This window comes from Falco punctatus, assembly GCF_963210335.1.
Source record: "Falco punctatus genome assembly, chromosome: 9".
Classification (NCBI taxonomy): Eukaryota; Metazoa; Chordata; class Aves; order Falconiformes; family Falconidae; genus Falco; species Falco punctatus.
In genome coordinates, this window is record NC_137589.1 from 54385748 (window position 1) to 54397976 (window position 12229).

General features: G+C 43.6%; 1 protein-coding gene across 3 annotated transcripts in view; it reads right to left on the bottom strand.

The window, feature by feature from the left end:
• Positions 1-12213, bottom strand: part of FNBP1 (formin binding protein 1) — a 106559-nt gene extending 94346 nt beyond the window's left edge. Inside the window, exons 1-2 of one of the 3 annotated variants that reach the window (XM_080402620.1) lie at positions 11818-12213; positions 11278-11342 (exon numbers count right to left, since the gene is read on the bottom strand). Coding sequence is in view for 2 of the 3 variants with exons in the window: in XM_080402621.1 (XP_080258747.1) it covers positions 6648-6671 (24 nt within the window). In the remaining variant the exon portion in view is untranslated. Of the gene's footprint in view, positions 1-6647; positions 6906-11277; positions 11343-11817 lie in introns of those variants that run through there. The other 2 variants (XM_080402621.1, XM_080402622.1) reach the window with 2 other exon arrangements.
• Between the last annotated feature and the right edge of the window lie 16 nt (positions 12214-12229).

The window sequence follows — 12229 nt, forward strand, 5'->3', positions numbered from 1 at the left end:
AAGAAATCACTGACCAGATTGGTAAAGTTATCCAGACAACATGAAGGCGAATCAACCACGTAAAAATTCCAAAGGGACCCAAATCACCCCTACCACCCCTGCTTGAGAAAAAAAGACTAAACCCATCATACCCTGTACACACATACGTGCATACATACAACATATATACTACTTTTTCCCCATTTTGTATTTTACAGCCAAAGCCATTGATTAAAAAGGACAAAGATCACAATGTGCCAAGAGACAACAGCATTTTTCCTCTCAGCAATTTAAGCACCTTTTTTTTTTTTAAAAAAAAAGTGAAATAGAAAAGCAGAGTTTCTAGGGGTGGAAGGAGTAAGAGAAGTTTCATTTGAAAAGCACAAGATTATATTGAAGGAGGAAGTTACTTTAAAATATTTATGTGAACACTAAGGAAACTCAACAGAGCACTGCATTTTGAGGGCTGGTATAGATTCAATGTACAACCAACCTCAGAAGCATTGTTTTAAGCAGGATAAAAGTGAATTTCCAAAAATTCATTAGCAGGTTGCCTGTCTAGCAATCAACAAAGGCAATAAGTAAAGCATGTTATTAAGTTACTGTGCAGCAGTGGCTCCTACTCTTCATGTGGCCTACAGCTTTTGAAATTCTGCTTTAAAAGAATGTTTCACAACATGAGTAACACTAATGGGCTGCAATGAGTCCAGAAAAACATCATCTGATGTTTGACTGCCTTCCCATATGGTTCAAGAAAGGGGGGATCTGGAGCAGCCACAATACAAATGGGAAGAGTCTGTGACTGAAAAGAAAAAAAGTAGTATTCTGCAGTTCTTGATCCGTGCTGAAAGACAGTAAATCCCCCATTCATTAAATAATAGGTTGGAAATACAGTAATAGGTCAGTGACAATATTATAGAGAGACCCTTTCTTATAGCAAAGCAGAACTGTAAATGAAATTACTCAGACATTCATACATTAGAGACCCAGCAACTCCTTCAGGTACCAGGAGTCTCTACACTTCTAGTGCTGTGAGTACCAAGGGATTTACACAGGGACCTCACACACAAACCCATTCTCTACGAACCACCTCCCATGAGCAGCAGGGGAGCTCCCACACAATACATCTTAACATTTAAAAGTCAACGAATTTTAAACTAATGAAAAGGACTATGCTAGCACCAATTTAAAAATGCACATCCTTACAGGCTGCAGCAGCCTGAAATACCATCCTGTCGTGGGCAAATGCACAAAGGTGTGTACTGCAGAATTAAGATACTGTGTAATAATTCAAATATAAACAATTTCTCACTCACTATTCTACATATATAGGCTGACCACTTAGAACAGTGAGTGATCCACTGTGAAATAAGATACTAGCGTCAGACAATTTTGCTACCTCAAAACCGTCCAAATAACCATGCAGAATACCTAGCTAATGAAAAGTGTATTGTGCTTTGACAGGCCCATCTCCAGCACTCTGTATACAACTTTTACCAAGAGCCTTAGAATAACTAAGCCACAATTATAAATATGATGCACTTATTCCTGACATCTCAGCTTTTTTTTTTTTTTCCTTCTTCAATCTCTCACTGTATTTGCTTTTAGGGTGCTTTACTCTGGGAGTATATTTTTGTGGATGAAATTCCAGCCTCTATATATAAACGTATAGAGATGTTTTAACATGTTACTAAATAGAAACCAAGGTTCTACTAAATACAAAGAGAAAGGGCTCAGGGGTATATAGCTCTGCCTCTAGGAGCTGTCTGAATGAGTTGCGACAATTCACAGACAATTTACAATAAAACACACTTTTCAGAAGAGCATTTGCCATCACTACAGAAGATTTTCCAAGATACAAATAATTCATCCACTTACCTTCAAAGGTTAGGCCCATTACCTTACATAATGGAAACTCTCAACTCCTAATTAGAACTTAGCATGCAAGACTGAATATTTCTAATCTGTATCCTTGTCCCACCAGAAACCAGCTCCTTTTCCTTTCAGTTTTGGAGGGTTACAGTTAACACCCAACACCAAAGAACTGCGGGGTAGGGGGTTGGTAGGTGCGAGAATGGGATGGGTGGGATGACACACACAAATTTCTATTGTACGCAATCAACTATAGCAGTGCGTAAAATAAAACTGGATGTTGGCTTAAGAGAAGAATCAATACATCAAGCCTAGATCCAGCTCTGCAGATCCTCTTATAGGGAACAAGACTACAAGAACAGAGCCTTCATTTAAGGTCACATTTGACTGCTGTGCCCAGATAACACCACTGTGTAAAGCCAGCAAGGTCAAAATCACCTAGGTACTCCAGATGGTTTCCAAATATGAGTCACCACTATATGCATCACCCATACATTATAAACGCTATTGAAGAACAATACTGTACTCAAATTTGAGAAATGCAATATTACAGCTGTTTAAACAAAAATTCTGCAGATGAAAGACACAAGTACTGAAAAGTAATTATTTATCAATTACAGACAGCATGTGTGGCCTTCAAGTTCTCAAAGTTGCACTCATGTTTCATCATTTGACAATGAAGATGCATTAAGAGAACAGGTTCTACAAGAATCCTGTTTGTTTTAATACTGTGAATTAATAAATTACTATGACTGAAAATAATAATTTCCTAAACAATAAAGTTTAATGGTAATTCACACTCATAAGTGGAATTAACTTTATAAGGCAAAAATAACCATATCCACAAATTGTATTTTTTCATACTAAAGCACACTAGAATGCTCTACAAACAAAAGGCATGCTCCCTAAAGTATCAGTTATGAGAGGAATTGGCCAACAGAGCTCCTTGCATAAGGGCAGCAAATTAAGTCCTTTGCAAATACAGAATATTCACCTTCTCGCAAGTTGAAAGAGCAGTGAAAGCTGTTAGCAGACACCCAGCTTTTCACAAAAGCTAAAGAAAAATTAGGTTAAATCACCTTCCTCCCCAGTCTTTTTTTAAACTTTCCATTGAACGTGGAAAATAAACCCAGCAACAAATGCACAGCATCTGCACCTCGGAAACTTCCATAACAAAAAGATGAATCTTGCCACATTTAATCACTTTACCGCTTGCACTTGCCATGCTGTATGACACCATTCTGAAGAGTCCAGTGCTTCCTGGACCACTTAACCACAAATTATATGTAGCTTTCCCAAACTACATACTGTACCAAAACACATCCAAATTCATTCCCTTCACTGTAACAACCATGCAGCCACAGCCTTTTCCACTCAAAAGACAAGGACCAAAGTGCTGAGGTTAGTTTTAGTTCAGTTTACTATGTAATTCCTACCACTTGCTTTAAGAGCTCCATACCACACAAAAGGACACTGGTGGGAAGAGTAGCACACACTAGTATTTTACCACCTAAAGCACCCTTCAGCATAGCTACATGTGCCATGCTCTACATTCTTCCCCATTGCCGAAGAGAAGGGGGAAAGATATCCGAGTACACTTTTACAGCCTATTGTCCCCAAAGTGTAGTTAACTGAAGTTACAAGTTGGGTCTCTACACATAAGTAGTAAAGTACAATAATCTTTACTTACCGCTTACATTAGCTTAGTATTTAGAAAACATTGCCAATTTCATGACTCAGACATGAAGTAAGTATCCACCATATCCTCCTATCTGTTAGGCCTTAATGGCACTCTTGAGCTGGGGTGAAAAAAACAAAATGGTCAGTCCTATAACTGTACTTTGTCCTTCACATTCCGCTCCTTCCTCTGGGCTCCTGAATGTTTCGATTCTAACAGGCGGAAAGACTTCTGCAGGGGTTGGGTAGACTGACAAACTGCACAGAACAGCCACTGCTACCCTGTACAGCCTGCTTACACACAGGAAACTCAAGACTGTTACATGAGACCTTCAGATTTTGCCCTGTAACACTAGATTGCTCAGAGACCCCAGACGATCTCATTATCCCAAGCATTTAGCCTCAAACATGATATAAATACTGCATTAGCACCTCTAATAATTCTGCTGGTTATGGGTTGATTTACACTCACAGGGCTAATCTGAAGACAAAACCCAGATGTCTAGATTCAAGTGAAATATCAACAGGAACTCCGCAGTAGGACTTGCAAGCCAGAGGCACATAATACACTCACAGCACAAGGATAAAAGTCTGTCTTGGGAATAACTTACACATTGTCAAGGGGATTTTATTGCTTCTGAAGTATGAGGCTTTCTGCAACCAGCTCCCCGCCCGAACGAAAAGAAATTCTACATAAATCCATGCACATTAACATTCTACATGCTGTGAAAAGCAAGCTCGATTTTACTTCTCATTTGTTACATGTAAAGGGGTGAATCACGAACACACATCCAGTCTGGTAGATCAGCACATCAGAGGTACAGTGTCCAAGTCAAGCCTGATCACACAATGTTCATCTTTCTAGCAAATTTCAAATTTCTAAACTACAGTTGGAAACACTGGTTACTGCCTTACCTTTCAGTCCATCAAATTTGCATCAAAGCACATACCAGTCACATCGTAGAACTGGCATTTATTGCTTACAACACCTATTCCTAAACACCCATTCCCCAACTACTTAAAACAAACACTAAGCTCTAAGGTAAGTGGAAATTTAATTTCATTAAAAAAAAAAAAGCATGCCATGATCAACAAAAGGCAGTAGCATACATTAAATACAGGTTGGTTGTGTGGTTTCCTTTCCCAGTGAAAGGCAGAACATGGAAAAAACAGTGTATTGGCCTAAATACCCAGAGCACTGGAAACTGATGTGTTTTCAAAGCTCTACCCAATTTGAAATAAAGTAACTCTTACCGACTTTGTATTTAGAATAATTTAATCTGTTGGTCTAACCCTTTTCCTCAGTAACCTGCTACACTACTCAAAGTACTACAGTGCAGACATGAAAAATAATATTTTGCTGCAGCTGAAGACATTAATTTCACCAACAAAATTTTCAGGGGGAAAAACGTTACAAAAGCAGTTTGTAACTCTTACAGAAGACAGATATATGACTGCACACACATCTGCAAATATTGCATAAAACATAAGCAACAATTTATTACTACTCTGCTACCACTGTTCTTGTGCAGAAACATATCTCAGTATCGTTTACATACTTTTAAGAATGCAAAAATAACTAAGCTCATCTTGAAAATTTATTTTCCTGTGTCACAAAATCGTTGTACTGGCTCTTACTTTAATTCCACCCAAACTATCTCATCTCCCCCCAAAGCATCCAAGACACAGAAAAAGGAATCAACTGTAGATTTTCCCAGAAACATACCCATGCAGCAGAGCTGTTTATATATTAATGAATCAATACAGCATCACTACAATATTTCATCAGTATGTATCACCTTTCTTTCTCTGGAGCATGCAGACATACCACAATAACCTCTTTCAGTAGGCATTTGCTCCCTAATTCACTGTCTAGTTCTAACCAAATCTAGCTATATTGTGACTACAATGTCACAGTAAAACAGGATACTTAATTAACTGTCTGCCAGAACAGGCCAGCAGTGCATGCAGAAAAGACAGCAACTAACACACCTAAAATAACCATTTCTATACAGAGACAGTTTAAAAGCTTAGCTACGTTTACATCTTAGCTCACACTGGTTAGTAGCCACAAACAGATGAATACAGGAGCAGTGCTCTGCAGTCCAGACGACCCTCTGCCACTCATTCTTGACTTCTCCATTCAAAACACTGTTGCTGCTGTCCCTATCCGCGCCCCGAGCACAGATTTATCCAAAGCTTTTTAATGTCCCACCATTTAATTAACAACCGCTTGCAGTCTCCTGTCCACTATTACAAGCCTCAGTAACAGGTTTTGCTCCATGCTCCACCATCACACTGCCAAACATGGCTGCACCACGTCCTTTGTGACCGAACATGTATATCTCTCTTGCCTTTCCAGATTTCTTTTATCTGCCTACCCTTATTTTCTCAGATTAGCAAGGGACCGTTTCAAAACGCTGTTGCCCACTTTTCATCCCTTTAAACAGTTCGATGTTTTCTAGTAATGTTCCATTGTAAACCCAATGCATTTATACTTTCCAGGTTCACTCCAAAAACAGCCAAGGAGCTTCATACCTAAAAACCCTCCCCACCCTTAAGACATACTTATTTACGCACAACAGAAGACTCTTCTAATAAAAGTCTCCGTCCATCAAAACAAGCGTGGAGAGAAGCCCCTTAACCTCAACGAAAGGAAATTTTATCATCTGGCTTTTCTTCTCTGTAGCCCCCTTTCCTGAAATGGGAGCCCCTACACACAAACCCACCCCGGCACCTCTCCTCTCTCCAGCCTCTCGCAGAAGACACACACAAACCCAGCCCGCTCCTCGACCGAAAGCCTCCCTCCGCTCTACAGCAGCGGCCGCTGTTCGTGCTGTTACACGGATTTTTTTTTTTTTTTTCGGTTTCACTGAAGGAAAAAACCACAAGGGCCCACCCTGCGCGGGGCCTCCCCCGCGGGGTCTGCACGAAAGTTTCCGGAGCAGGGGGGACGCGGCGGGGAGAGCCGCCCCCGGGCCGAGCCGCCCGCCGCGCCGTGCCCCGCACGGCCAGCCCCAGCCCCCGCGCCGACCGTTAGGACACGGGGCGGGCGCGGCGCTCCGCGGTAACCGCCGCAACAGCGGCCCCACTCTTCCCCCCTCACCTCACCCACTCACCCACAGCTCCGTGCCCCAGCTCATGGCTCCGGCGCTGAGGGGCGGGAGAAGGGCGCTCGGCGGGTCTGTCTGCCCCCTGGCCGGGCTTCCTTCCCTTCGGTTCCCCACGCACGGCAGGCAGGGCCCCGGCGGGGTGAAGCGGACACGGAGAGGAGCGGGACGCGAACGGACACTGCTCACCACCGCTCCCGCCTCATCGCGCCGCAAAATGGCCCGAGGGGGGGGGCGGTTGACAGCTCCGGCGCACTGCGCAGGCGCGGCCCGCGGCACGGCAGCGCGCAGGCGCAGTCAGGCGGCGCGGCAGCGCCAGCGCCAGGCCGGGCTCAGCGGACGGACGGGCCGGCCCGCCGGGATCGCTGTCCGGCCCGGCCTCGCTTCACCTCGCCCTCGCCCCCAGCGACGTGGGGCTTTGCGGAAGCAATTCCCGTTTTGAACATTTGCGCGGGGGCAACCGCCCTAGAGAAGGAGGAAGCCTACGCCCTGAAAACTGCAAGGGCTCACTTCTTCAAACTCGGCTGCCCAAACACATCTATACGCCGCTACCACCCAAAAAAAACAACCCAAAAACACAGCTCCGGGAATACTAAGTCCACCACCTATCACCTCAACGAGCGAACAGAAAAATAACCAATTTATCTGCTTTTGCACAAACGCGGGTTATTGTAGCAGTTATGCAGGCCTTGCAGAAAATGGCCTATTTCCTTGCCAGGGCAGTAAGATTTATTTTGTGCGGGTCTTCCTCTGTAACAGCATTTATTTGAGCTATGTGGCTTAATCTGATTTTACGTACAGCCTGTTTTCTGGCTACAATAGATGTAAAAAGAGCTTTAGACTGATATATTTATTGCTGCACCTCTTCAAAAAAGATTTACTTGGGGGTGGGAGAAGTGCATTTATTCATCTGAGGAAAGATGTATCTGTTTATAGAGGGTCGGGACCCTTTTGATGCAAGACAAAAATTGACCAGCTGCTACAACAAATGTTACTTCCTTTAGATTAATGCACTTCTTTCACTGGTGCTTGGCTGTTACCCTACGTAAGAAAGGACAAGAAAAGAAGAACTTAGTAAGCAACTCCAACATTTAGAACAACAATGAAGGCAAGTGTTACGTTAATAACACAATTGCATTTATTTTTATCTTAGGTCAATTTATTCGAACATAAGCCTAGAACACCGTCCTCACACACCTGCCTTTGAAGAGAGACAGAGAACAGAACTTTTGTTGCTCATTAAAAGTTACTACTTTTAAGGACTGACTTCATAACAACCAAGAGACACATTGTTCAACTCATTTTACGGAGTACTTCTTCCTGCTACTGCCAACATATTTAAATACCTGAGCCTGCCATGCTGCCTAAAGCACAACCACAATCTTCATAGGGCCTCCCAGAGAAAAGGCACAAAAGCCTGCTGTCCTTGGACCCATATCCGTCCAGAACACATTGGAAAACCTGACAACACAGTTGCATCATGACTTTTGGAGAGCTTACTCCATAAACACTTGAATAAAAAGAATGCACAGAGACCAAACAGAAAGCAGCACTAGCATCATCTGAGGTAAGTTTGCTGTGGAATTTGCTTTTGCACAAAGGGCTGGGAGGGGAACAAGGCAAACCTGTTACACCAGCACTGACAGGGAAATCTGTCTGCATTGAAAGACAGAAATGCTTCACCAGTTCCAGAAGATAAAGGCCAGAAACGCAAGTTTTGTATTATGGTGGTACATTAGAATAAACCATGCAAAAAGCTATGAAAAGTTATTAAAATTTGTGGGGAAGAGGTTCAAGACGATCACTAAATAAAATTAATTCCAGATATTTCTAGGATGGGACTTTCTCCAATCTTTGACCATCTTTAGCCTGAAACTCTCCAAGACAGAGACTGTCACTTACATTATTACTTTCATTTGTACAGTACCCAAAACAGCAGGGCCTGCAGCTTGGCTGGTCCCTAATTACTAATGTGATTAACAGCAGTGGGAGCATTAAGAGCTGTTTATGCTCAAGTAGATGCTGGAAGGCTCAGTAGGTCCCAGCCTCAAAAGAACAATCCAAAATTACATTTAGAAGTTATATGATCTAGCACTTCTTTACTTACACAATCCAAATCTGAGCAACACAGAAGCTGGTAGGAGTTCTTCCTCAGCCACACTGACAACAGGACAATGCAGATCTGTTATCTAGATATCGGCCTATTCCCATAAATTCTCTGTGTTTACCTCGCTTGTTGTTATGATTCAGAACGCTCCCAGAGAAAGGTCCTAAACACAAGTGGAAGAAATTCCCTTTTTAGAAGGCCAGGTACTTTGTTCAAGAAAGCCCAATGCCAGTTGAAAACTGCCAGATCAGCTGCTAAACGATTCAGACGGTATTTAAAGAAGAGAAACTAAATTCCTAAACTACAATTCAATCTAAGCCCTTTTCTCTGCGTTTGTTTACTCATGTCAAGTAAGAAAAATCACAACTTTTAGAACACATAGAAGCATTCGGAGCTTCCAAGATACAACAGGAAGAGGATCTACTCTCCCGCACCCCTCACCCCCCAGTTATCACCCTTGCAGCTGCTTCCCTTTTAGTTTTATAATTCTACTCAGATCATCCATGTCCATGATAAGCAGCATGGATGTTGCTTGTAACCTCTCACAGGCTGAGACTGAAACAGCACCAGAAAAGGAAGAGGACACACCTTTCCCTAAGGCCATCACAGCTGTTTCCTTTCTGCTGTTCCAAGGCTTAGACAGATCATTCCCACACACACTATTGGACTTCGGTTCTCTTCAAATGCACCATCAGGGCCCAGAGGGGCCTAATTAAGACCTGATAAACCTTAACAGCCCTGGCCAGTCTCATCTGTGGCCTCTACCCACACCCCCTTCCCATGGACGAGAGCCCCGCTTAGGCTTTGGCCTAAGGGCTCTGTCTCTGGGCAACGTTGTAGGGGCTACTGATCTCCAGCTTGGCCACAGCTATAGATCCTGCAAATATGGAGCCTGGCTCGTATCTGCCCTTATCTCAGACCTGCCTCATCCTTGTGGACCTGTCCAGACATTGTTAGACTGTGTCTGACCTTAGTTACCACCACCTGAACTGCAGATTTGCTTCTGCAAGTAGTTAAGAACTTCAGCCTTGACCCTCTCACATTGCTACAAGCTTGCCTGATGACCTGAACTCTCACCACAGCTGCCATCCCTCAGCCTACTCCACTCACCTTGCTTGAGGATTGTGGGACTGGACCCTGAATGGTGAGGCTTCTGCCCTGTTGTCTCTGTTATGATGCTTATCTCCCAATTCCATGTCCCTCAGAGAACAGCCAGCCCTTGCTGCTCCACAACGAGCCAATACCTTTGCTCATGGACTATGTTAACAGATGGACACTCAATCTGTTTTTGCTCTGTACTGAGGTGTACCTGCAGGCTGTTCCTATGCCAACATTTTTCTGACACTGCAGATACCTTCCATGCAATGTCAATAGCTGCCCATGATGCACTATTTAAAAAAATATATAAATCTGTGAAGAGTTCTAATTACGTGCTTGAGGACAACAAAGAGGTAAAGGAAAAAGATAACCAGGCTAAGTGTGTTTAACCACAGCTAAGGATAAGTGTATGTGCTAGGAACAGCGCAGTCAGAGCAAGACGAATCTCATCTGGAAACTACAATGAAATATGTCAATGTAATGATGAGGGTTGCTGTTGTAGCATATTCATTACAGACAGCAGCCAGTTTGCATATTGATGGAGATGTAAATTTAAGTACAGACCTCTTTAAATGTACAAATTCTTACAAAAAGGCAGAGCCAAAGAAAGGAAATGTGTTATAAATCCTGGTTTTGAGATTATTTAGTCTAGGTAATTGAGGAACTTACAGTTGCTACAATTAATAGTTCAAGAGTTACATGAAAAAAAAGGTATCTTCAGGCAGTTTCTGGTCTGTGGCATAAAAAAACCCCTGATTGCTATGAGGAAGCACCTTCAGACTGAGAGAGGCTTTTCAGACAAACCAGTCCCCAGAATTACAAGGGAAAGCTTCCTGCTATTTGACCACTGAAGGAGTCAAAGTGTGCCTGATAACATAGTAGGGGAGCAAGACACGAAAGCCCGTGCTGCAGCTGTGGTTGCAAGCAGCTATTTCTCAGGAGTCAAAAGTCTCTATGTTTCCCAGATGGTCTGTGCACGGGAATTAAAATAATTACAACATTAAAAAAAAATTAATTCCAAGAAAATATCTGGACCAGTTATCTTTTCAGAATAAATGGGCTGCTGTTTGCAGTTCCATAGGCATTCACGCCCTGTGGCGCCCTGCGTGGCCCAGTGCTGACAGGACATCTAGCGGCACGCACCCGTTACTGCCTAGAGAAAGAAACCTGCTAGGAAAACACAGATCCATTTTTGGTTTTGCTTCCAGATATTTTCTGGTACCAGTCTAGGGTTTCTCTGGCTGATGACGAGATTTCTGTGTTTATTTTATTACCCAAGTGTATAAAAGAGAAATGAAATTGTAAAAAGAAATATACAGTAACATCTGAATCACGTCTTTACAAAGATGGAACATTCTACATAATTTTGCTAATGTAAAGGTCAAGACTACTGATTTTTCTCTGCCTTTTCACCCTCACTTGCACTTTACTCACGTGGTCCAATGCAGTCGTTTATCTGGTTCTAGATGAAGAAACTTGCACAGCTGTTACTCCATACACTGAAAGGAAAAATCAGAATGTTTGAGCTCCAGGAGCTGACAGCATAGAATTCTCTACTGAAAAATTACATTTATTTACATTGATGGCTTCCCATTGCATAGTGGTTGGGTGTGTTTGGTTTTTTTTAATTTGTTTGGTTAGTTTTTTCTACGCAACGTGTTACCCTAAAAGCCATTTTAATTGCTGCTATTCATGTTCAACTTGCTTCTTGTGTTATTCAGTTTGAGCAACAGTAAAGCCACGGAAGCCAGGCCCAATCTGCTTTCATTTTGAAGTGGGACTACAGCGACAAGTTTCAAGTAGTTCAATAGCTGCAAAACTATTCCCCATAGGAAAGCAGAAAGCCCTTTGTTTTGTTACTTTTTGTGTCCATGTGTGAGTGATACTTAAAATTAATACTTCAAATGCAGCTTTAAACAGAAAGGCGGTTTTCCAGTTGTTTGGACTACCTGATGCTCAGACACTTGCTCTCACCATAGCTCCCAGGAAGAAGCTGAAACTGGCCGGCCGATCCACGGCTGAGCTGGAAGCAACAACCCACCTCCCCATGAACCGTGCTGCCTGGCTGAGAGCTGGGGCAGGAAGAGCTCCGGCCTTCGCCCGGGGGCAGCGCCGCCCCGTGTCGCCTCGCCCTAACCCAGGGCCTCGCTAAGCACCACCACAAGCGCTGGGCTGGGCAGGCTCAGGGGCTCCCGCGGGCCAGCGCTCCGCTGTGGGAGCAGCAAGGGCCGCCGGCCGAAGGCGAGCCCCCCACTGGGCCCCAGCCGCTGTCCCGGCGCTCACTGAGGGGGGCGGCCCGGTGGGTCCCGGAAGGCCCCCGGAGGGAGGGAAAAGGGCCGCGAAGCCTCCACACGCCGGCAACAGGCGGCGAGCGTCGGGGGCAGAG